The 25045-nt window shown below is 43.3% G+C and overlaps 4 protein-coding genes across 11 annotated transcripts in view; 2 read left to right on the top strand and 2 right to left on the bottom strand.

Annotated features, from left to right (window-relative positions):
• rgs3a (regulator of G protein signaling 3a) overlaps positions 1-6250 on the top strand; it is a 97779-nt gene extending 91529 nt beyond the window's left edge. For 6 of the 7 annotated variants that reach the window (XM_062558999.1, XM_037483806.2, XM_037483807.2 and 3 more), the window contains 4 exons: positions 1736-1837; positions 2783-2844; positions 3833-3999; positions 4127-6250. In XM_062558999.1, the coding sequence (XP_062414983.1) occupies positions 1736-1837; positions 2783-2844; positions 3833-3999; positions 4127-4327 (532 nt within the window). In that variant the 3' untranslated portion in view covers positions 4328-6250. Of the gene's footprint in view, positions 1-1099; positions 1402-1735; positions 1838-2782; positions 2845-3832; positions 4000-4126 lie in introns of those variants that run through there. The other variant, XM_037483812.2, reaches the window with a different exon arrangement.
• A 4539-nt stretch (positions 6251-10789) lies between these two features.
• On the top strand, positions 10790-15239 carry LOC119197140 (G2/M phase-specific E3 ubiquitin-protein ligase-like). 2 transcript variants are annotated; one of them, XM_037453193.2, is made up of 13 exons: positions 10790-11038; positions 11526-11648; positions 11996-12117; positions 12198-12507; positions 12626-12711; positions 12892-12963; positions 13251-13318; positions 13406-13501; positions 13598-13908; positions 14017-14195; positions 14280-14452; positions 14565-14779; positions 14864-15239. In XM_037453193.2, exons 2-13 carry the CDS (start codon positions 11534-11536, stop codon positions 15097-15099), a joined length of 1983 nt encoding a protein of 660 aa, XP_037309090.2. In that variant the 5' UTR covers positions 10790-11038; positions 11526-11533; the 3' UTR covers positions 15100-15239. The 2 variants fall into 2 exon arrangements, with proteins under 2 accessions (XP_037309090.2, XP_037309089.2); XM_037453192.2 differs by having other exon boundaries at positions 11993-12117.
• Positions 15240-15346: 107 nt separating this feature from the next.
• Positions 15347-18150, bottom strand: LOC119197143 (uncharacterized). Its single transcript, XM_037453202.2, has 5 exons — positions 17889-18150; positions 17279-17401; positions 16271-17006; positions 15845-16063; positions 15347-15557 (listed from the first exon to the last, which is right to left on the bottom strand). Exons 2-5 carry the CDS (start codon positions 17391-17393, stop codon positions 15347-15349), a joined length of 1281 nt encoding a protein of 426 aa, XP_037309099.1. The 5' UTR covers positions 17394-17401; positions 17889-18150.
• Positions 18151-18815: 665 nt separating this feature from the next.
• pappaa (pregnancy-associated plasma protein A, pappalysin 1a) overlaps positions 18816-25045 on the bottom strand; it is a 52373-nt gene continuing 46143 nt past the window's right edge. Inside the window, exons 15-19 of the mRNA XM_037485302.2 lie at positions 21069-21252; positions 20492-20693; positions 20124-20358; positions 19286-19433; positions 18816-18990 (exon numbers count right to left, since the gene is read on the bottom strand). Of these exons, the coding sequence (XP_037341199.2) occupies positions 18839-18990; positions 19286-19433; positions 20124-20358; positions 20492-20693; positions 21069-21252 (921 nt within the window). The 3' untranslated portion in view covers positions 18816-18838. The remainder of the gene's footprint in view (positions 18991-19285; positions 19434-20123; positions 20359-20491; positions 20694-21068; positions 21253-25045) is intronic.

Here is a 25045-nt window from a genome sequence, read left to right as displayed (position 1 = left end):
TTTTATAAGTTGCCCATTTCGCCATTCCCCTCTCTTACCGCCCCCCCCCCCCCTCCCAAAAAGCTCTCTCTCTGGGTCGACTGAATCAATCCGCATCCAACTGAACCCAAACCTAAAACACACCCAAATCAATACGAGCCACAAAGTCACACTCATCCCGACGTTCCAAGGAGCTATTCAGCTTCCAACAGCTCATGCAGTCGTGTCGTGTCACGTTTAAGGTCACGCTTCTACCTTTCCTGTCCCGCGGCGGTTGGAAAAACTGTGTTGCCTGTTCGGCTCGCCGTGCCGCGTTGTGTGACCGCCTCACGTTTACACAACGCACAAACTCTCCGCCTCTCCACCTCTCCACCGCCCACCGCCCACGTCACATACGCCTGCACCAACTGGTTGGACACTGGGAGTTTTCCAACATCTGCGACTGGCATGAAAGCACCGGTGAAGTGTTGGCACAGGTGTGCAGGGGGGTTTCTTTGACATGTTTCCGTGGACGTCCTTCCACCCCCCCCCTCCCCAACTCCCCCCCACTCCTTTCTAGGAAGCGTTCATGTGCAGTGTTAGCGCTAATCCGCAGTTGTGTGCTCTTCCCCTCTCCCTCCACCTCCTAGCCCCCCCCCCTCCCGAGTGCGCACGTTGGAACGATAAGTGTCTATAACTGGAAGCCTTGTTTCTTAATTTGGGGTGCACATGCCCTCCTGGGGGTTCGCCGGTTGGCAGCGGCACAGCTTGCAGTGATTAGGGCCAGTGAGTGTGCGCTGCATTATTAGCGGGCCAGCCAATCCACAGTGGAAATCAAAAGCGGGGACTCAGGAAATGGGTGTTGAGCGAGGTCACATCCCAATGAGGCGGCACGTGCTCCAGGTCGGGAAAAGCCAGGACACGTACCATGGGATTGTGGGAAATGCGCAGGTTCCCGAAGGAACCCATGGGGACTCAGGATAGGTGGATCTCCTTGTGTGAGATTTGAGGTGGCGCATGTGCAGACGAGTGTGTGTGTGTGTGTGTGAGATAGAGAAAAGGTGAAACAGGTGAGGTGGCCGGTCAGGGGGGGGGGGGTCGCATGCTGCCGCTGCCGCTGCAGGGAAGTAGAGGAGTGAGGAGGTCACTGTGCCCTGTTACCTCAGTCCTGGGTCAGCTCCCTCTCAGCAACCCCTCTAGGCACATGGAGACTGGCGTGATGAAACAGAGGAGTGAGGATTGAGTCTCTCTCCTCCTTCGCTGCCACATTCGCTCAGTCCCTGCCGAGGAACCTGCCAGGGACACATCTTTAGGAGAGGCTGTTAGCGCTATCAGATTGACAGGCGAGACGCCGACGCGGAGCGAGCGAAAAGGGATCTTGACATCCGCCTTTTGGAAAAGCTCTGTCCCTGCGTACCAACACACCTGGCTGAAGACTAAAATGTACACAGCGAGACATTTATTTTCCACTTTTCTGGGTTTTGCGGGTTTGATTTTCATGTGGATTTACACTGCTGAAGAACTTAATTGGTGACTCCCATGCCTTGGATTGTCTTGATTGTGGACTTTGGACTTTGGACTCAACACACTTTCTTCCCATGTCTTTTTTTTTTGTGTCCACCTCCTCTATCAATCCTTTCACCCTCTTTCCATTTCCCCCTCCTTTGTCCTACCTCGACGTCCCCCCTTCTCTCTGTAATCACAAATCTTTCTCTCGCTCTTCGCCCTCTCTCTCTCTCTCCCTCCGTTCTCTCTCGTCACTCTTCCCTTCATCCAGGGCCAAAGACATGAAGAACCGGCTGGCTTTCCTGCGGAGGAGGAATGAATCCCCAGGAAGCAACCCAGCCAGCAAGTTAGACAAATCTATGAAGTCAGTCAAGTAAGTGGCCACTTCCTGACAGCATGCGCATTGTGGGTGTGAGTAAGACTGGGTTTGGTCGGTGGCATGAATGAAATGAATAAAAGGCACGAAGCGCATCTTGGTGTAACTGTGGCATATCTGACGGGGGGTTGTTTGGGTGTTTTATTTGGGTCGAATATCATGTAAATCAGAGCTTAAGATATTTACCATAGTTTCTGCCCGCTTACTTTAGCTTAAGGAACCTTTGGTAACAGGCTTCCATAGTAAATGTCTTACATAGAAAATATCACGTCATTGATTATTGGACTCATTTATTTTATAAACCTGCAAGTGCAGTTTTCCAAGCAGCTTCTTCACATGTTCGAGTTTTAAAAGACATAACAGTTCACAACCGCAACGACAACAAATACTATTTTTGTTGATTTGTCAGAACACATTTCTGTAACTGTAATCTAATTTAAAACGGCACAAACTAATTTCCAAACTGGCCAAAAATGTACCCCGAAACTCCGTAAGCCACATTTTTCTTACTGAGTCAAGTAAAGCTTTGGATGTGGATTACAGTGAGCTGTGAAGAGGAAGAATGAGAGGCAGCAGGGGGCAGACAGACACTGGTGGGGGGAGGAGGTGTCTAAACCACTTCGAACATCCCCATTGGCCGACGGGAGCCCCTCCTTTCCTGCCTTGCCACTTGCAGTCGGTGGGAATATAAAAGCCTCCCCCCACCAGGCTGAAGCAGAAACTCATGGCTCTCAGCGTCCTTGGCTCTCACAGAGCGCAGAGCGATTGAGGCGGGGGGGGTGAAGGAACAGTAGTCACAGCCTAGAGCGAAAGGAAGCAGCAGAGAGGAATTACCGACTCCGTCTCCACTCATCTATCCAACAAAGTCCTGCGGATGGGTCACACAATGAGAAACCTGGCTGAGATGGGCTTGTTAAAGAATCGCTCTGCTTTTATCTGCAGGCCCACCCCGGAGGAAGCACTGAAATGGGGGGACTCACTTGACAAGCTGCTGACTCACAAATGTAAGTTACATATAATTCATTTCATTCTTTTTTTTTTCTTCTCTTTTGTCTTTCATCTTCTTCCTCCTTTGCGTACATCGAAATCAGCTCTCTTTCTTTTTGTTTTGAGAGTTTGAACTGATTCAGTGCAATATTTCCTCGGGAGTGGGTGAATGTGGGCATACAGTGCTCTCTTTAGCTGGTGGGGGAGGATGGCGGTCAAAGGATGCATGCAAGGGCTCCTGTATGGATCACACACTCACACACACACACACACACACACACACACACACAGTGCTGCAGTGAAGTTTTCCTAATCCCACCGGACAGAGTCTATGCGTTGCAAAGGAAGGAGTCAAGACTGATAAATGCAAACGGTTTTGCTGTTTTTTTTTGTATCCTCTTCCACAATTTGTTTGAAAAGCTGATACAAATCCGGCCCTACATCTGGACCTTATTTGGGCTCCGTTGGCCCCTTTTCCCTGTTCTCCACCTCTTACCTCACTCCTGCTTACCAGAATGAGGTAAGAGCTGACGGCTCGCGCTGGCTCTGCTAAATCAGCGTGCGTGATTCATGGGAACGGAAAGGTGCAGACGGGAGAAGTGGGTGGACACGGCTTCCTGCTATTCTTTCTCCTGGATGCCTTTGCCCTCAAGTCATTGACTGAAACTGGAAAAAAAAGCCCCAAGTGCCAGAATTAGCCGTTTCCCCCCCCCCACACACGTCTCATTGTTCATCCGCAGCATGTGCAAAGGGGAATGGGAGGAGAAAGTTACGCTTGGAGGGCGGCTGATGTGTGAAATGATCTTGAGCACCTCAATAAGTTCTCCGGCGTTATTCAGGGGGTTTCAGTATCTAACTTTATTCCGACCACATGACTCGAATGGCCGTCACAGAGCTATTTAGGGCGCTCAAACTCCGAGGAGAAGCTCGGGCTGTGCGGTTGCCATGGCGCTCAAGTCAACTCTCCTCTTGTTTGTTCTCATCCTCCTCTCTGCTTTCCCTCAGATGGTCTGGCAGCGTTCAGAGCTTTCCTTCGCACCGAGTTCAGCGAGGAGAATCTGGAATTCTGGCTCGCATGCGAAGAATACAAGAAGGTCAAGTCGCAATCCAAGATGGCGTCAAAAGCCAAAAAAATCTTTGCAGAGTACATCGCTATCCAGTCTTGTAAAGAGGTGAGTGCACGGCACGCATGGACCTCTGAAGAAAGGAAATGGAATGGAAACAGCCCCCCTTCTCACATTTCTTCAAAGTCACATTATGTTACACCTCTCTTACTGGTTTTGTGGTTTTCCTCACCAGGTAAATCTGGATTCGTACACCAGAGACCACACTAAGGACAACCTGCAGAATGTGACACGCTCCTGCTTCGAGCTGGCACAGAGGCGGATATACGGGCTGATGGAGAAAGACTCATACCCCCGCTTCCTCCGCTCAGAACTTTACGTGGACTTAATCAACCAAAAAAAGGCCACCTCCACCTCGACTTCATCTTCCTCATAAGACACCAGAAGACGATCAAAGGAGGAGGGGAACATGACGATGAGAGAGAGAGAGAAAAAAAAGAGAAAGGGTCAGACTTGAAAAAAAGTAGAGAGGGGTGGGTGGGATGCGAGGGTCTTTGTTTTGCTTTTTTTTTTCTTCTTTTTTTACAAATTGCTTTGTGTATGTCATCCTGTCCACTATGATGTTTTTATTTTTTGCCTGTTATGGTGTGTGTGTGTGTGTGTGTGTGTGAGAGGACGCAGCAAAGAGCGGTGGCACTGCAAAGGAATGTAGTTTTACACAGTTACCGGGTGGAAGGATGAATGAATGGACCGATGAATAGACGGATGGGCGACACAAAAGACCCGGAAGCCCACCAACGAGGGGGCGGAGCCGGGAGCCGGACGCTCGTCTGATCACTGTCTGTCTTTTTTGTGCTGTCAGTCTTTTGAGTGATTTAACGCACTGGAGAAAAAGGGGGGAGAGGGGGGCGCTCTGAAAACCCTGCAGACATGAAGACAGTCCGGTACTGTTTTTCACTTTTTTTTCTTTTCTTTAATTGCCTCTTAATGCTCACACTTTAAATCCCTTCCTCTACCACGTTCTCTGTGAAGCCGCTTCGACGCTGTGGGTACGACACAAAGTTTGTTTTATCATCCTCAAACTGTATGACCGAGGGTGAAAAAAAAACAACCAATATGTCTGATTTAAAGTTAAGGCTTTTTTCACACGCATCTTAAAACACCGACACCCTCCAAAAGCTTCTATAAACAGCTTTCACCTCACTCGGCTCATGGCGAGACTGTGGACGACAAAGACACAGAGGCAGGGACGAGCCAAAGGACAGCGGACGGAGCGGAGCTGGGATAAAGCCTCCTGTCTTTCAGGACTGCATTCAACGAGAAAAAAAGAAGAAGAAGAAGAAAACGCTCTGTGCAGCCCAAAAAACATTTCCTTTTAACATTGTAGCTCATTCTGGACTAATCGAGGAAGTATTCTCAGGACATCGCCGTGACGTGTTCCAGCTTGGTTTAACTTCTGTTTTTTTTTTTCTACACACTCACTGTTTTTACATGCTTTAGGGTTCCAACCTGCACTCCTTAGTTCTACTGAGCAATACACAAAGAGGTTGCTGGTTTTAGTATTCAGTGGAAGAAAAAAAAAGAAAGATGCTTCATGTTGTACAAAAAGTTTGCCTATTTATTTAGATCAACTTGCTGGATGCTTTTACAGACACCCTCACCTCCTCCAAAGCACTCAGCTACAAGCTCTCACTTTCCTCTTAACCACCAAACAGGTCCAGTGCTGTCCTGACCTTTAAGTGCAATATTGTTTTTTTTAATGTTATTATTATGTTTGGGTTGTGCATTTTTTTTTGGATGATTTTGAGGTTTTCTGGGGAAGACGAATGGCTTGAGCTCTGTTTGACTTTATTTGTTAAGAGTAAAAAAAACAAAAAACGTATTGCTATAAGGTTGACTTACAACGTAAACTTTCAAGAAGCATAAGTAGTTTAATGCATTTTAAGCAAGTGATTCTAACCGTGTTACAACCCCTGGCAGCAGGCAGCCGGGGGGCATTTTGGTTGTAAATATAATTCTTTAAAAAAAATGTGATAACACATTAAAAATAAACAAAAAACAAAGCCCATAGGTCTCTGCTGGTGTACGTGGGACCCAGCTGTATTTATGTAAATATGAGAGACTCAAAACTTTAAGATGATGTGTATTGTTTAAAAAAAAAAAAAGTAGATGAGCAAGAGCAGGAGCAATGTGCTCTTTTCCCTGGTCATACACTGCTTGTAAGGAGTTCTCTGAAAGGCAATTTATCATTTTCACTGTTTACAATTCAAAATGCATCTCTTATGAAAGCAAGTGAAAACAGTAGAGTACATTTGGTGTCATTGCTAAAGATAAATAAACCAACCAACTGATGAAGTAACACATGTTGTCTCTGGATTTTTCGGATGCGTTTTAGTCACAAAGCATGCCCAGATTGAATTGTGCATTTGAGTGATCCCCGAGCCTCCCATGCACTGATTAATGAACAGACACGTGTATGAAGTCGCTACAGAAATAGTGCCAATATAACACCAATAGACATTTGGGCAAATGTCTGCATCCTCGCGGAGAGATGAGAGGATTGGAAGGACTCACTAAATACACACTAATCTACTCCAAGCATGCGCACAGCAGAGTTTATCTGATCTGAGCATAGCGGCTGGAAGCAGTTCTGCTCGATCCGCACACCAGCACAGCAAGGTGTTTCTACACTTTCAGTTTTTCTTACTAAGTAAATCAAAGACACGATGTGTTCATTCGTGAGATTCATACATGCTGGCGCGCCGATGTCTTTTAGAACGTGGACCGATCCGGCCATAGTTGGAGAAAGCAAATACACCCTAAAATCTTGTTGAGATGATTGTATTCTTGTTTAAAACTGTCCATTTGAACGTCTTGTCTTGCCCCCTTTTATTTCCCCGCGATCCCTCCCGACCACAACCAATAGGAAGCATATGGGCTCCCATACAAAGAGAGCCCGTGATGACCATCGCGACTCGTCCTCGTCCCGGCTGTCCCTTACTCATCAAAAACAGCTCGGGACACTGGGCCGAGTGTGAGCCGGGGGGTGGGGGGAGGTGGGGGGTGGGGGTGTTATTGGGCCGGGATGAGACGATGCAGTGCTCGTGCGTGTCTGTGTTCGGTCTGAAGTGGCGTTGGAAGCGGTAGTACTAACCAGCCTAATCCTCTTTACCAGCTGCCATCTGTTTTGACAGACACAGCTTCTTTTGCCCCCAAAAGGAACCTTATCGTCTCCTCTAACAGGCTGCTTCCTCTCCGTGACTGGCTCTTTGTCCTCGCAGCGCACGCTGCTTGTGTGTCCACATTTTCCGCTCATCTTTGAGTCTGTACAATGGGCAGCCTGCTCTCAAGCCCGGATCCCTTCACTCGGATCTTTGTGTTCAAGTTTCCTTCCTCCCTGTCATCTGCGCAAACCATATTCCATCGACTGCCATTGTTTTCGGGCCTCGAAAAGTCACGTGAGCCCCGTCAGTGGTTCCTTCTCCCATCCGACTTTTGTGTCGAGGCAAACACAAAGTGACAAGTGTTGATATCTTTGCAGCAGCTTTTCAGCGTTGCGCGACTTTTTAGAGACCACCCGTGCCTTGTCTGCTGGACAACCAGGACATAAATGTAGCATTCCCTAAATTGGCACCCAAACGCAGACAGGGACAAGGGGAATAAAATAAAAGTCACAGGTTTGCTGCAGGGATAACGAGTGATGAGAAGGGGCCGAGAGGTCGAGGTGGAGCAGCATGTTTCTTTTGCATTACTTTGTTTGCTCAGCAGCACGCAGACGACCCATTTCATAAAGTATAAATATTTTAAAGAAAGTACAGATTTGTCACAAAGAGCTCACTCATACTAGAAGATTTAAGAAACGGTTTGGGGAATGTGCATGTTTGACAAATCATTTTGATAAATCATTTGTGTGCCCATAACATGCGGTCGTGCTGAATTCAACGGGGCCTCCTCTCTGGCCTCTCATCTATTTGTGCAGCAATCAAGGGGCTTAATCCTTGATTAATCCCTAATTCTGGGATCTGCCTGTCCTTTCAACTCTTGGCAGGTTTACAAAAGAAACATCACGGCTCTCCAGCTGTCCTCGCAGACTCAGCGGACACCTCGGTCCCCAAAAGACTCGTTGTGTGCTTGTTTATCTCTTCTGCTGCATGGAACGAGCGTTTTGTTCTCACATCAGCGGCCTCATGCACAGACGTGGAGCCCGCGTTGGACAAAGATGAAGAGCAGAGTCATTGGAGGGTTTCGCTTGCATCTTTATTATGATGCATTTCTTCGATCGTCTGACCAGCTGCGTGCAATGACATCGTCACTGAACATCATCACGTCCCTTCAGAGGTGCGTGTATCGTTAGCTGCGCTGAGTTACGTCATGTAGCGCACAGCCCGTAGCTTTAGTGGGTGCGGTGGACGCTCGCTCTGCTGAAGAAGAGGAGCTGTAGTTACGCGATAAACAGTTTGGGTTGTCATGGATGGTTCTGTTAAACTCGGGGCGCTGCTATCTTCCAACCACCAATTACATTACGCAGTTGTTTTCTGGGACCAGAACAACACCTTGAACCAATATGTTGCCTCATTGTCTCCACCCAAGTATTTTTGAGGTTCCATATAGTCACCCTCGGTGCTCGTCCAGCTCGAGGACACAGTCTCCCTCCCAGGAGAAGCTTTGGCGGTGAAACCACTCCAGAAGGTTCCCCTAGAATGAAATTGTATATTCAATCCACATCATGCAAGTTTTTATTTTAAGCTGCAGGAGGTCAACCACAACTTTAAAGAAGGTATTTGCAACTGAAGCATCAGGTAAGAGATTATTCTTCACTATGATTCAGTCTGTGCGCCCACACATTTCCACTTTCGAGTGAATATAATACATATCATATATATTTCATAAAACCTCTGAATTAGAAAAAGGTAACTCTACAAGACTCTACTAAATGCTCATGAGCTGCTATTGTGCAACAGCTGTCTATAGCAGCCTGTTTTCCATTGTGCCACACACGTTCAAATGTCTCATTGAGCTGTTTTGCTGGATGTTCCATCAAAGAAAGAGGAAAAAAAGGGGGGGGGATTCTTTCACAACAAAACACTTAAAATGATGAATGTTGTAAGTACAGTAGCACTAAGCTTAAAGAATGCACTTCCCTAATAGGATTGAATCAAGTGAAAACCTACTAACTTCCTCAGATTATCGACTAGAGAATAGAATGCTGCAGTATATGTAGTGCTGTTTACTTAACATGCTTCTTCAGTAGGGTAAACAAAAAATTTTCTAATCAGAAAATGCCATCTCCACCCAGGAAGGTGCGGGTCTATAACACATTATTGTATTTAATTGTCGTCATCTTTTCATGAATGACCTAAAATGCCGTCAGCTATGTCTTTGTTCTTTGGGGAAATCATCTTCCTAAAGTAATGAATGCATTCAGGAAGAACTGCAACATTCTCTTTTTTTTAGGTGAAGAGTGACGGCTGTGAGGTCTTTCCCCACATCCAATCATCGTCTCCAGAAGATGAATGACTGGCAATCCGCTTACATTTGATCAAAGACACTCACAGGGTCCAAATTTGTATATGGGCAATACTTTGGTTTTTTCCAACAGTTTGGATTTCTTTTACAAAGATCATTAAAGCCTCACACGCTTGATCCTGACATGTAAGAATAATGCAGTGATAACACATCTGGATTCCTTTCTCCAGTCGTCTCAGTGCGGGTTCCACACCGGCCGCTACGTACGCACACACTCTGCCATTTGCGACACTGTTTCTTCCCCCTGAGCCTGCCTCTGTCAAATGTGTTCCTTGATTCACGTTAATGAGCAAACCGTCATTACTGTGTGTGTGTGTGTGTGTGTGTGACACTGTGGCAGAGAGAAACAGGGGAAATTACTCAAGCTTGTGAGGCACAAGTACATCATTCTAGTTTGGCTCATTGTTTTGAATCCTCTATTTTGATCACAGATATTGAGCAGTCAGTGCAAAGGGAGGCAGAATAATTACTTTAATGTTGCTAGAACAGATTTTTCCATGACTGTGACACTCTCGCGCATCACTTTATGGCACCACAACCTCGGTCGGAGCTGAGTGTTGTCCTTTTTGCATACCTCCGAGCACTGAAGCAAAGAAAACAAAGGTTGCCTCATGTTTTCCTCGGCTCGATGATTTAATCAGCATGAATAGAAACACCTCATCAACTGAGAAAGATCCTCAACGCACAGAATATTTACACGTAAACGCATGCCATTAATCACGTCACTTCGGGTCCCTCCAGTTCCTGAAGGATTTGTTGAAAATAACATAAGGGCCGACAGCAGATAGCTTTGGGTTTAGCGGCTAGCGGGCTAAGTTCTTATATGGAAACAGGACTTAGTGTAGGAAAACCCTCAAGAGAAAGACAATAACAACTGACACTCTCCATCCATCTCTCTTTTCTCTGTTTCTTGTTTCCTGATTGCCACATGCGCTGCCGACCTGGACCTCTTCAACCCGATGGATAAACAGAGAGAAGCTTGTGTAGTGAACGCCCCGTCCAGATGTGATGTGAGGAAACGTCCGTCGCCGCCGTGCCTTTCCACGGCGGCAACATTTGAAGGAGCTTCGTTTACCGCGGCACAACAAAGTCATTGCCGGGGCACCTCCTGACCTTGCCAGATGAGGTCAAACTCCTCATCTATCCTCTGGTGCCACGTGGCTCTGGATTATCTTAAAGCCACGGCTTGGAACGTACAGAGAGGATGGGCCGGGATCCAGGGAGGCTCCCATCAGAAGGATTTGCGCGGCCTGGATAGAAGCCGTGAGAAGTTTATTTAGCCACTGCTTATATTATTGTACGGTCGCTAGAAAGTGTTGTGTTCTAAAATTCCATGAAAAGGTAATATATATATATAAGTACGGTGGCCGAGAAGGTTCAGACAAATACAAAAGCAACAACACAAACGCAAACGCCACAACACAACACGAACGCCAAAACACAAAATACAAAAGCCACATCACAACCGCAAATGCCGCAACGCAACACGAACGGCGCAACACAACACGAAAGCCAAAACGGAAGTAGCTGCCCACGGGAGCGAGCGTATTTTGGAGGAACGCCCACGGGAGCGAGCGTATTTTGGAGGAACGGAGCTGGAGGATGCCAGATCGTTTAAGAAGTAAGTGAAACATGATTCCTTGCGGCTACAGTTAAAGTTTAACTAACTAACGTTAGCTAAAAGATGCGTGGCGCCATATAGCCAGATCGTTTAAGAAGTAAGTGAAACATGATTCCTTGCGGCTACAGTTAAAGTTTAACTAACTAACGTTAGCTAAAAGATACGTGGCGCCATTTAGCTAACGTTAGTTAGTTAAACTTGTTACAATTTACGCGCAAATCCTACGTTTAAGTATCAACTAGCAGTACTTAATATATATATCCTGCGCGCGTGCGCGCGTGTGTGTGTGTGCGCGCGTGTGCGTGTGTGTGTGTGTGTGAGTGAGAACTCACTTCACTAGGAAGATTAACATTGTTCAAGGTTCTCTAGCCTACTTGGTTGAAGCATAGCACTTAAACACATACAATATAACGTTAATGTTTAGTAGCTACATGGTTTATTTATTTAATGTTCACATTCCTAATGCTCACCTAATGTTTTATTACAGATTAGTACATGATGTATTGCCCTTTTTGTGGGTTCAACCTGCATGCAGAAACAGCATTCTGCAGTTCATGTGGCAAGAATATCACATTTCTCAAAGATGCTGCAAGACCTGGGACAAGTGAAGGTAAGTGAATAGCGATTCAAAGATTTCATTGTTTTTAATTAGATTATCCATCTTCTATACTCAATGATTAAACAAAGGCTGCAACTAACACATTTTTTAATTATCGATTAATGTGGGAATTATTGTCTAGATGAATGGATTAGTAGTTTTGTTTCTAAAATGTGGATCAGTGTTTCCCCAAAGCCTAAGAGAACGTTGTCAAATGTCTTAGATATTCAGTTTACTTTCACATAGGAGAGAAAAAACTATATTTAAGAAACATATTTACATTTAACAAGGTCACATCAGAGAAGTATTACTTTTTTATTTAATAAAATAACTAACTGATTGAATTATGTTTGAAGCAGGAACTGGATGCACAGGAAATAGTGCAGTGGCTACATTCCTGAATTTCAGAAGTTTAAAAGAGAAAGAGAGGCAATCATCTTTCAAAAAGAAAAAAGAACCCCTGAAAGACAGCCGTGTGAAGGTAACTTATGTTTAGCTGGTAGTCCCTTCCGTCATGTATTTGCTATGTGTCAATGAACCTACTTCTATTTTTCTCTGTAGATTTCAGTTGGTATTATGCACGTAAAGGATGGGGTGTTGAAACCTGTGAGAGGAATGACACTTGCCCTTGTCGTGCAACCAGAGTGGGATGCAGAGCAATTTCGCAAAGCAGCTGTACAGAAAATGAAAGATTTTAACAAACATTTAGAGGCTGGTCCCTACCTTCTGCTCTACCCTGATGGTACAAAGGTAATAAATATTCCCGGGACAGAAACAGCCTTCTCTCTGAAACTCTACAAGGATGCAGTTGGGAAGTCTTGGCAACGCCTCACATTGTACATTTGTACTGTGGAAGATTTCCTTACTAATTGTAAGTTATTCTGATATCAATAACCAAAGAAAAAAAGCTATCTTAAATGTATTATTATAAGTAAATTGGCCCATTGTTCAGATACATTCAAATCTTTTTCTAATCTTATATTTCACAGCTGAGCAATTAAACTCAGACTCGTCTGATTCAGAGGTGATCATCACAAGCAGAAGTGCTGCTGAATTCAATTCAGCTGATACAGTAGTAAGTGTAACATTTGCCATGTTGTACCTGTTTTCATGACTCACGTGCAGTTCAAAGATGGTATGCCATGTAACAGTGTGGTGTGGGTCAGGATGCTCATCACGAGAAATACTCATATTGCTTATATTTCAGGTTATTTCAGTCAAATCTGTGCAACTAGGATTCTTTTTTTACTTTCAGCTATTTGAACCAATCTTGACCAGTTCCAGTATTGGTTTTGATGAAACTCCACACCGTGATCCAGAAACTATGGTAATACGTTGCCACTATATGTTTAGAGATATTAGAAACTACTATTTAGTTCCCTTAGTGTTTTTTTTATTAAAGTGGCCAAGATGTATGTGTATAGGTTTTTGTAGCTTTGTCTTAAAATATTCTGTAGCTAACTAATGTACATAAAGTAATATGTGACACTGACTTAGAGACCAAAAGGGATAATTGGGGATAGTGGCTTTCTTCATAAATAGGATATCTGATACCCCTACCTTTATATGTTAAGCCCTTCTACTCACCAGTCCAATAAATCGTTTGTCATGCAGATCGTACCATCCGAAGCAGAAGGCGGCCCAGAAACATCAGAACGTGCAATGGAAACTACAAGTTATAGGTATGATGCTTTCCTCTCTAAATTTGAAGATCGTTTGATTGAGTCATTTGGAGACATGAAAAATGTAAATGTTTCTTAATTTTTCAGCAAATACACAGAACTGTATGCACCCATTATAGCAGAGGATTCAGAGGACTCCGGAGACAGTGATGCTGTCACTCATGATATTTCAGAGGATCCAGAGTAAGAAATCAAGCCACACTTACTACAACTGTTGTTTTTTTCAGGTTAAATGTGTCTTCCACCAAGTATTATTCATCATCATCTATTTGTTGGTAGGGTAGAACAGCGATCCATTTCGGAAGTGATTGCAAACCTGGCACTTCAGATTGATCGCCATGTTGTCAGCAGATTTCACATTTGTCGCTCTGACATCTGGGATGGGGCCGTCAGAGGATTCAAAAGAGGAACCTTCTCCGAAAAAAAGGACCTCCTAGTAAAGTTTTCTGATGATGCAGGTTTCTTTGAGGAAGGTATTGATACAGGTGGCCCAAAAAGAGAATTCCTCTCACTCTTAATGAAAAGCCTGAACAAACGACCCATATTTGATGGACCTGCAGAGAGCCGCTACCTTGTCTACAACTCAACAGGTACCGTTTTGTGTGAAGTGTTTTAAAGGAACCACATCATTCAATCATGCGATTCTTGTTTAACATAAAAACTGATTTAACATGATTACTATGTATTTTGATAAGCAGCAATCAGAGAGGACGAATATAGTTTGGCTGGGAAGATGATTGCTGTATCCATAGTACATGGAGGACCAGGTCCAAATTTCCTCTCCAAGGATCTGGTCAGCCACATCTCAGGGCAGTCCAGTTTCAACGCATGCATAGAGGACATTACAGATGAGGAAATAGGGAAAGTGTTACAAAAGGTATGAGGGTGTAAAATTCTAGCAGAGGTTGTTGTTTAGTGAAGGGTGTAGTTTTTTCCACTTAGTTCATCGTATTTATTTTAGATACACAATGCATCCTCATTGGAGATCCTTCAAGACCTAATGGTACAGAACAGCACCATGTTGCAGACAGCAGGGTGCTTCAAACATGTAAGGACAGTGGAGGATAAGCAGTCAATTGTAAAGGACTACCTCAGGTGGTACATCATTGACAGAAACCACAGTGCCATTGAAAGGTATGTTTTCGTTGGTTACGGTTTCAAAAAATATATATATATTGTTTGTGGTAAAATATGGTGTTGCTGTCTTGCTGCTCATATTTTCTGGTAACCTGTTGTTGTATTTCAGATTCAAGGATGGGCTTTCCAGCTTGCAGGTGTTAACAGTGCTGCAGCAGCATCCTGAAGTGCTGACACCTGTTCTCTGCCTGTCAGATAAAAGATTATCTGCTACGGACATTGAGAATATCTTCCGACCAGAGCTAAGTCTACGTGGAAGCAACAAGAGGGTACAGGAGGAAAAAACACTTTCTTTCTGGGCAGACTACCTTCTAGATTGTGAAGGTTGGTGGATTTTATCCACATAAATGATAATGAACAGTTCCAGAGTTGTTGTGGATGTTGTTTCTAATTGCTTTCTTCTTTTAGAAAGTCAAAGTGAAGTAACCCTGGAGGAGGTCTTCATGTTTGCTACAGGTGTGCCATGCATACCTCCTGCTGGTATGGAACCTCAGCCACGCCTTCACTTCCTGGCCAGTTCAACACTTCCCATGGCAAATACATGTGCCAATACTTTAATGTTGCCTCTACTCAACAATTACAGCACATTCAAGGAAAAAATGACCTTCGGGATTAAGAATTCCCCTGGCTTTGGATGTATTTAGATTGTTGTTGTTGTTTGGCCCAGTTTTGCCAATTTTTATGTTTGTGTGTTTTTATGTTTATGTTTGGTTAAATAACTACAGTGTACTTGTTTATAGACTGTATATAACCATTTCTTTGAATAAAAATAACATTTTGTGAATCAACTAATGCCATTTATTCCCAGATACTTCACACAACCCGGCTCAGAGAGTGACAAAGAGGGAGTTTTTTATTACTCTTTGTAGTCAACCTTAGCACAACTGTACATTAAATATCAGCCAAGTTCTTCAGGGAGATGTAGTTCTCTACAGCAGATTCCCAATGTAGAGGAGATGTCAAACCACTTTGTCTCTGCAGTTCTTCAAAGCGATTTTGCTCTTCATCCTCTCCACTTGGAGTTTCTGGCGCTGGCATGAGGCTGTCATACTGGCTCAGGGTTTGTGTGGATACTGGGTATCCACAATTCCTTCCGTTAAATCTAGGAGCATGTACAAAAAAAATCCAAAATCATTAACAGTTTTCTTTCAACTGTTCATTGTTCATAGGACATTGATTCAGAGACACAAAAAGATCAGCATTATCATGAGTTAAAATAAGTCTCAAATACATATTTTACTCAAGTGCTTGAAGTATGGGTATATTTTTGTGACAGCTAAGTGTGATGTGCAATGTTATTGTACTATCCATGAATCCACCATGAACTATCATTCAAATAAAGTGTTAACTAATTATGTTTATTTTTTATCATGGTAATGCAATACTTACCTGTGAGGCACATTGTACATAGCCTCTGGTTTACCAGATGGGCATTGGGATTGGCGACATGGACGAATAGTGTGAGTGTTCCACAATTGCTTGTATTCATCCAGTTCGTTCTGTAGGACGCCCAAGAAGCAGAATCGCAACAAACTTCTGTGTTGATAGCTGCCATTGAAGAGATGCCTCTCCCTCAAGTCGCTGAACAGATCCATCCAAAATTGACTCCTAGTTCAGAATAGACACATTAACACACTATAATGTTGTAGATATTAGAAAAATGTAGAAATAAAATAGTCTCAAGCTGACATTAAGGAAATACAACAGATGAGAAAGTAGGAGTGAGTATTACCTAGATCAGTAAAACATAGAAAATACACAAATGTAGTAGATAGAGCATAAATCAATAAAGAATATACTGAAAGAGACAAAAACCTTTGTTTTCGAAAGTAGGACCACCAGCTTTCAATGCGCTGGTTGGATGTTGAAGTGCCGTACATGTGGCTTTTGGTTCCTGCAAACTCGTCTGTATGCTCTGATCTCAGTGTACAGTGAAGTGATGCCATCAGTCCATTTTCTGTGCCGCAGTCTGTGCGGAGACGCATTGGAATAATTCCAAACTCAGCTACACACTGCATGTAATTTTTAGCAATTCCGCCTGGGTCATTGTTAGACTTTCCACATTTAAGCCACATGATTTTTCTAGAAAATCCATCGATACAGCCACTAATTGCAACCCCAAAAGGTTTCAATTTATCATAGCCATCAACATGCCAGACATCATTGGCTCCCATTGAGTGGTATGCTCTCCGGACGAATCTGCGCCTGGAGCGTTTTTCTATTCCAGACGCATCCAGCTCTCCGATTAGGCGCATCACATCATCTCTTCTGACTACAAGAGAGTACTTCTGTCTCAGTGTCTGCCACATTGCTCGGTATCCTAAGAGCTGTCCTGATCCCTTAAGTTCCTCAGATATAGCTGCCTGCACAGTTGCAATTGGACTGTAGTTTGTCCTCCGGGCCAGGCCTGCATCCTGTAGTCTTCTTTTCAAAGTGCTAAGACTCAGTGAAACGTTGTGCTTGGTTGCCATTAGGTCCATAATAATTTCATAACTATGGCCTTCTGTGAAATAATTCAAAATAAGGTCATCGTCTGTTGTAGCTTCAGAACCTGATGGGAAGGAATGAGGACATTATATTTAAGATGATTAGATGCAATGCATTAATGTACCGTGTTTTAACTTTTATACTTAAATAGTAAAAGATACTCAAATAGAATTACATGTATTACAATTTCCTTAAGTGTTTAACTTGTGATTTTAATCTTCATTAGTCAAATAACAAAGCAATCCAGTAACTCCTTAAACTATCTGTCAGAACTAAACATTGCATACTTTCATCTTGAAGAATCAAAAACATAACCTTTAAAAAAACGTCACTTACCTTCACTTGTCCCAGGTCTTGCAGCATCTTTGAGAAATGTGATATTCTTGCCACATGAACTGCAGAATGCTGTTTCTGCATGCAGGTTGAACCCACAAAAAGGGCAATACATCATGTACTAATCTGTAATAAAACATTAGGTGAGCATTAGGAATGTGAACATTAAATAAATAAACCATGTAGCTACTAAACATTAACGTTATATTGTATGTGTTTAAGTGCTATGCTTCAACCAAGTAGGCTAGAGAACCTTGAACAATGTTAATCTTCCTAGTGAAGTGAGTTCTCACTCACACACACACACACACGCACACGCGCACACACACACACACGCGCGCACGCGCGCAGGATATATATATTAAGTACTGCTAGTTGATACTTAAACGTAGGATTTGCGCGTAAATTGTAACAAGTTTAACTAACTAACGTTAGCTAAATGGCGCCACGTATCTTTTAGCTAACGTTAGTTAGTTAAACTTTAACTGTAGCCGCAAGGAATCATGTTTCACTTACTTCTTAAACGATCTGGCTATATGGCGCCACGCATCTTTTAGCTAACGTTAGTTAGTTAAACTTTAACTGTAGCCGCAAGGAATCATGTTTCACTTACTTCTTAAACGATCTGGCATCCTCCAGCTCCGTTCCTCCAAAATACGCTCGCTCCCGTGGGCGTTCCTCCAAAATACGCTCGCTCCCGTGGGCAGCTACTTCCGTTTTGGCTTTCGTGTTGTGTTGCGCCGTTCGTGTTGCGTTGCGGCATTTGCGGTTGTGATGTGGCTTTTGTATTTTGTGTTTTGGCGTTCGTGTTGTGTTGTGGCGTTTGCGTTTGTGTTGTTGCTTTTGTATTTGTCTGAACCTTCTCGGCCACCGTACTATTTAGTCTATGACTCTACAGCTAAAAGGACATTAAGCTTCAAATGGGAACGCGCGATCAGAAAAGTCGACGTATTGCATTACTCCGCCTACATACAGACACACAACGTATCCTCCAAAACCCCCGAGCTTCATAAAAAACACAAATTAAACCCGGTGTCATCCCCAGGATGTTTTTAGTTTTGTGTGACCATTTCTAAAATAACATCTTGGCCCTGTATTTTGCTACCTGTCAGTGTAAGCAAACAGTACATAATCAGTATACTCTGTAGCTGTGAGATATATCTTCATGAAATGAGGTCACAAACCAGTGAGCGACATTGATGAATTTCAGAAAATTACAAAATTACAGTAATAAGTAGTACTAAGTATTTATGTTCATATGAAAAGGTCACTCCACTATTTTTCTGGATAGGACAAATACATGGGATATGAAATGCTAAAAATATATAGAACACTTAATTCCCAAAGAAGCGTTTTTGTGTCATATATACACCATATTGAGGACATCAACACAAAAGGGCGGCAGCATGTTCTCACACTTCCAGTTAAAAATAGAATGAAAATGTTTGAAGGGATGCGATGCCGGCCTTTTGCAGTGTGGGAAGGAGACCCAGGATGTACGCATCATATGTGAAATTCCTTAAAGGAGAGTTGTGGATCGCAGAACTTTGTGAAGTGCGTCCGTCAGAGCTGTGATGTAGACACAGCGTGCAAACTTACTTTGACTTTGTGCGGGTTCCTCCAATGTTCAACAAGTACATTTTCCAATGTCATGTTGCTAGGGAGGATCACCACGTCGTTGTTACCCTCTCTGCACGTTAGTTCGCACTCCTCGCCTGTGTGTGTGTGTGTGTGTGTGTGAGCGAGAGAGAAACAGAGAAACAAAACCGATTAAAGTAACGACACTTGGATCGAATGCATTTCAAAAGACGTATCCGTCCCCACTTTACTTTCAAATGATCATGATACTGAGCTACAGGTTTAGACAGTGTAGATTCAAACAGTTCAAAATGGTCATTTTAACAATGAAGAATGACAACACACCTGACAAAAACTGTGAGTAAAATGTGAAGAATGACAGAAATGATACAAAATAGGTTGTCATACTAAGATAAATGTGCGCATACAGACCTATGCCGTGTCCTCGCTTGCATGAGTACTGGAGGCTGTGATGGAGGTTTTGAGGTAAAGAACACTGGCCTTTGCTGTGTGGGCATAGGCGGAACGACCCTGTCCAGTTTCCATCCTTCTTACAACGGATCACATTGGACCCCGCGCCCTGTAATTAACAAATGTATTGACAAGAAAACCATTACAGATACACACTAACAGGGCAAACCGTCGCAGGGTCAAGAACATTAAGATGGTATTACGCGGCAAAAGAAGGAAATCCATCCAAATGTTATCAGACATCCAACCAGAAACACCTGAGAGGCATACCAGATTAAATGCTGTATACATTTCAAAAGTCTGTGGCAGCGGGACAATTCGGAAAATCAATAGCAATCTATTTAGTAGGGCTACAAATTGAGTAGTGCTACAGGAGACAGGGAGAGAAAGAGGCAGAAAAAGACAAGTGGCCAAAGGTGAGGGAAGCGTCAGATATAAAAAATTAAATGGAGTTTATTAGGGAATAGGGTTAAATTTCCGTTCTCATCTGTAAAGATGTGATATCTTTTCAGTAATGTGCCTGAAACAATTCATATTGAAAACAAACACGACATCCATTGCAAAGGACCTTGGCGCTAGACAGTCATTAAATGTTCAAAAAAAAAGCTTGTTATGAATTATTTGATTCGATTATTCACTGCTTTTGTCACACCCTAAAAGGGATCCACAGTGAGGACGCAAACGGCGGGAGGAAAAGAAAGAATGTTTGATTTTAGTTTTTTTTTTATACCCATCACAATAAGAAGACATACATAAAAGGTCAAGCAAGAATAGAAAGAGAGGAAAGAGATGGACGGACCTGCTTGCATGGAGCGTGCAGCAGCCTCACCGTATGGGCAGAGCCTCCTTTGGCGGCAAAAGCAGCGTTACCGGCGGGACCGGAGCAGTTGAGCTTGCAGACGCTGTCGAAGCGGAAGCCGTCAGTGCAGTGGTAGGAGCCGTGGAAGATGGGAGGTGGGGAATCACAAGTCACCGGCTCGCATGCTCCCTCCAGCCAGCTGCCGTCCTCCGTGCACTGGCGCTTGAAGGCGCGCCTAAAAGGGAGGAGAGGGTTAATATCTAGACGTCTGGACATGGGGAAACTTTGGCTTTCGGTGACGTGGAGGTCAATATAGTGGGATTCAATTGAACGTGTTCTAGGACAAAAAAAAAGGAATGAATGAACACCTCTTAGGTTTGTTGCTGACATGGTAACCTGGCTTGCACTTGTACTTGCAGAGCGTGCCCACTTTGAGGCCGGTGTCATTGCAGCGCTTGGTCTGCAGAACAGCATTGGGTACGGCAGGGGGGGCCGGGCAGCGAAGTTCACAAAGAGCCTCGGGGAAGGACCAGAGACCGTCTTCTAAACAGGTAAGAGAGTTGTTCGTACCTGGGGGGGAGGTGGGGGGGTAGAGGACAGGAGTAGAATGAATTTCTTTGTTGATTAGTGAAAAAGGAGAGAAATAGTCAACCTTTGTCATTGAATCAAATGACAAAATGTTGAGTGAGAGTGGTACTGGATATATATTAATGACAGTTAAGTGAACATTAATTTATTTTTTAATTAATATTCATGAGGTAACTGTTTTGTGATGAGAAATATATCATTTATTTCATCACATAGTGTTTAAAAAGTTGAGAAATGATACATGTTCATCAAAGACCAATAATTCATTTGGGATCCCAATGTGTTATATTGTTAGTTAGTAAAATTAAAGACAAAATGATTGAATGTGTATTCATACTGCTCCCCCATGTTTCTTACCCACGAGCTGGGCAGGTTCTCGGCACTGGAAGGTGCTCTTCTTGCCGTAAGTGGTGCCCTCGGGGAAGTCAAAAAGAGCAGGATGGACATGGTATTTGTCTGGCAGGCCACAGTCCACGGGCTCACATGACACCTGTTTGTTCCACTTCCCATTTGCACAGGTGATAGTCACTGCAGTATCCGACTATAAATTAGACAAGACATCAAATCGGAGTGTCAGATAGTGAACGTGCATTCCCTTTGCATCGATATGACAGATTGATGTCCCACACATCCTGTAAATCCTCACAACAAACTGACTACAGGAATTCAGGACTCACTTCAACAAGTCTCCGGTCGTTGTGAAAACTAACAAAGCCTGTCCGGCAGCTCAAGTAACTGCCGAGAGCATTTTGTAAGGTCCGGTCATGCCACTTAGACAACTGATATCCAACGACTGCACAATCGGCCCTAACACAAAACACATTGACATAGGTGGACGTGTGACAAAACACAAGGAGGCAATCCATCACAACTACCAGCTTAACGTAAGGTGGAAAAAACAGAGATAATGATGATAAGCTCAGCCAATGTGACATTGCACTAGCTCGTGGCACAACCTTTGCCACCAGTAGTCCACTATGGAGTTGTCTGAAAACAGAAAAGAGATATATTCCCAAGGAAAAAAAACATACATTTCCTGTGATTCCGCCTTCGCAAACTCCTCAAAATCAAAGTCGACTGTGTCACTTTTTCAAATGCACAAACTACATCATATGTGACTGGGTCCTTGAATGTTGTTGGAATGTGGGAGGAAACTGGAGAACCCAGAGGAAATCCACACATGCAGAGAACATGAAAAATCTGCAAGTAAATGACTCATGGCAGAAATCAAACCTAACAGTGGAAACACCACTCTACTATGATAAACAAAGACCAGCTCAAGACGACAGCACGGTATAGGGCCGAGTATAATAAATCAACGTCCCCCTCATTCCTATAATGGACCTATCAGGCCCTGATTGGAATAACAGCCATTCAGGTTACTGCTGAAGGAGCTATGACCTAGCAAAGTCTGACTGAGTTTGTACAGCCCACATGTCTTACATTAATTCTGTGTGTGTGTGTGTGAGAGAGAGAGAGAGAGAGAGAGAGACAGAGAGAGAGAGGACTAAATGTTTATACACCCTGTACAAAAATGAGTGGGTATCCATTCCAGATAAAGAGTCATGAGAACATTGTGAATAGTATGCATTATCAAAGCTAGGGTTGGTCATTTTGAAAATCAAAAATGAATTCATTAGAAAACATCCGGGTTTTGCCAACTCTTTTCAAATGAAAGTAGCTAAGAAGCACTTGCTCCAAAGTTGGCTCAATCCAGGCCTAATTAAATGATTGAAGGGGTAATTACATTCCTCCAATAACCACAGATAACAAATTTTTATTTTTTGGCAGAGCATTTCCCATATAGATTGCTGCAGGGATGTAATGAGAATTTTTTGTGTAATAAAAAAAAATACATCGATTAGCGCCTGATAAAGGGCTCTCTTGTTCCCTCTCATTTTTTAACCCAAACAGAGAGCCCAGGACTTAAGTTTACTGCTTATACAAATAGCAGATTCATGTCAATTCTACGTCTTTCTGCTGGATATTTGTCGAGATTAAATAGGGAGCCATTGCCTAATCCAAACCTCAACTGTTTTTCATGTTCTACCTCCATGAAAAAGCTCCACGCAATAGGGATGCTTAAATTGATTGCTGTGCCAAGAAATCTCACAACAAAGTTGTTAACATTTCAACCTTTTCCCCCACAAAACAAAAAAAGGCAAACCTGTGTTTCTACAAGAATTACACCCTACCCTGTTTTGATTTACCTTAATTACGCACATTTTGGCTAAACTTTAAGGACACACAAGCTGGATTCAGTTAGCATTTCATATATATTACTTCATAACCCCTCTCTTCCCATGTATTTCTATCTCTAACCTTGATCCCATTATGTTATACTTCATAACAGTATCAAGTTCCTTCAAAATAAATAAGCTCCCTTCACATTTGGATTTCCAACAAAGCAACACATGCGTCGCATGTGGGAGCCGGCTGGAAAACCACCGGGTGTGAAGTTAAATGAGTCAATCTTGAAGGGAGAAACGGGGAAGAATCTATCCAACAATAAGGTGTCGACCTTGAATATGTTGTGAGTTGCAAAATGGGTGTGTAGATCTGTTAAGTTTCAAGAGTGTTCCATCTTAATAAAATATCTGTGTAAAACTGTCTACTGTGAGTGTAAATGTACGGCGGACTATTTCTGTGTGACCTTAGGCTACTCTGCCTAATTCGAGCCAGTAAAACCATCAAATGATCCGACATTTCGGACAGCTTCCTCTTCAGTTTTTGGGGTTCGCCTGAACACGGGAGTGTGAAAAAACGGGACAGAATAGGGCACGATGTCACGATCTGTCTGCACAGGGGAAGGAAAGGCGAAAAATGCTTCAAAAAAATGATTGATTTGAAAAATAGAATTGTAGGACTATAATATTTCCCTGTATAACATAAGAAAGATTTTGACAATTTTCTTGTATATGACAAGATATTGATGTCAATCTTGAATAAGGTCTTCACTTTGATATTGTTTAGAGTTTCCATTGTGAAATTTGTCTTCTGCATTCGGCACATCATTACTAGCTGTAACGCAGCACGTCTGGATCAAACCTAACCCTCACGCCAGATGAAGGTCAAATACAAGATGATTCTCTTACATGCGCAGCCTGTAGAGTGGCGGAAAAACCGCCAGGCCCGAGGCCATCGTGTGTGGCTTTTCTGCATTTGGGCTCCCATAAAGCATGCAGTTGAAAATCTTTCCTTAGCAGAACTGGCTGACTGCCCACTCATGTGACTATGACCAAAATGACGTGTTGATAAGGTTCATAATAGCCCTTAACTATATAATGGATCTAATGGTTCAAATTATACAATGTCTTACTTACTAAATGTGTTTAACATATTCACCATTTACTCAACAAAATTTGATGCGGGTGTTTTGGTCATTAGAAGGAAGTGGAAGGGAAATAAAACAAGCTGGAGGTAATTGTGTTTTGATGGGATATTTCTATGGGGGACAGCTGTGCAGCCGTAATACAAACTCTAACTGAGAGAAAGGTAGGTAAACTAGACGGCAGATCTAAGGAGGAGATGTTTCCAGAAGGCCAGCGGAAACGGGGCAGGGAGAACCGGCCAGCAGAGGGCAGTAATGCCGGTTAACCGCCGTAAAACTCAACAGAAGAAGATGCCTCGAGGCCATTTTCCCGTCCACGCAGCAGAAAACGCAACGTGGTGGTCACATTACCAACTTTCTTTTAACGTATAAAATATTCACCAAATTTGCGGGACAAGTGATCTTTTTTCGCGAAATGCTTAAATCATAAAATCTGATTTAATTACTGGAGTCTCGTGGTGGTTTGCTTGCCCCACATGAAAATGTATTTTTAACAATTGACCAGTTTTACTGGGATATTTTCTGCAAGGTTCCTGAACATTTCAGAAATGGACGCAATCTATAAAACTTCCCCATTTCAGAAACATACCAATGTATATAAAAACAAAGGTATCTTGGTCTCTCAACCTCCGATAACTCGGAGGGCGCGTTAGACGTCTTTACAGAGCAGTGGAGATAGATGCTACGTTTATAAAGCAGCTCGGCCCAAAACCCGAGAGGTTTACGATGTGGTGTCAACTACCTTGTTTGTTTGTTTACTCATGGCATGCATGCATCTACATAGTGTACCTGTCCACATATGTGTCCTGTTTACGCAGGAGCTCGCCTCTACTTACCGTATGTGTGTTGTGTTATCAAGAAGCAAGCATTAAATGCGTGCTGCTGTTAGGGTGCGGCAGTAATTCCTCATCCCTTTAAAAGAGACTTCAATGTGTGCAAATGAGCAAAGGATGGAGCAAGGGAGGGAGAGGGAGCAGACAGTATGCAATGATGTCATCGTCCC

This window comes from Pungitius pungitius, chromosome 18 (assembly GCF_949316345.1).
Source record: "Pungitius pungitius chromosome 18, fPunPun2.1, whole genome shotgun sequence".
In the NCBI taxonomy this organism is placed as follows: domain Eukaryota; kingdom Metazoa; phylum Chordata; class Actinopteri; order Perciformes; family Gasterosteidae; genus Pungitius; species Pungitius pungitius.
This window is presented reverse-complemented; position numbering and strand designations above follow the sequence as displayed.

What these genes read in the sequence shown, in the direction of transcription:
- LOC119197140 (XM_037453192.2), top strand. Translation starts at nt 11,534, where the DNA reads ATGATGTATTGCCCTTTTTGTGGGTTCAACCTGCATGCAGAAACAGCA. An exon ending in TCAATTCAGCTGATACAGTA is followed by an intron (nt 12,712 to 12,891) that starts GTAAGTGTAACA and finishes TTTTACTTTCAG; the next exon opens with CTATTTGAACCAATCTTGAC. An exon ending in CCTTGTCTACAACTCAACAG is followed by an intron (nt 13,909 to 14,016) that starts GTACCGTTTTGT and finishes TTTGATAAGCAG; the next exon opens with CAATCAGAGAGGACGAATAT.
- LOC119197143 (XM_037453202.2), bottom strand. Translation starts at nt 17,393, where the DNA reads ATGATGTATTGCCCTTTTTGTGGGTTCAACCTGCATGCAGAAACAGCA. An exon ending in AAGACCTGGGACAAGTGAAG is followed by an intron (nt 17,007 to 17,278) that starts GTAAGTGACGTT and finishes CCTTCCCATCAG; the next exon opens with GTTCTGAAGCTACAACAGAC. An exon ending in TCCTACTTTCGAAAACAAAG is followed by an intron (nt 16,064 to 16,270) that starts GTTTTTGTCTCT and finishes ATTCTGAACTAG; the next exon opens with GAGTCAATTTTGGATGGATC.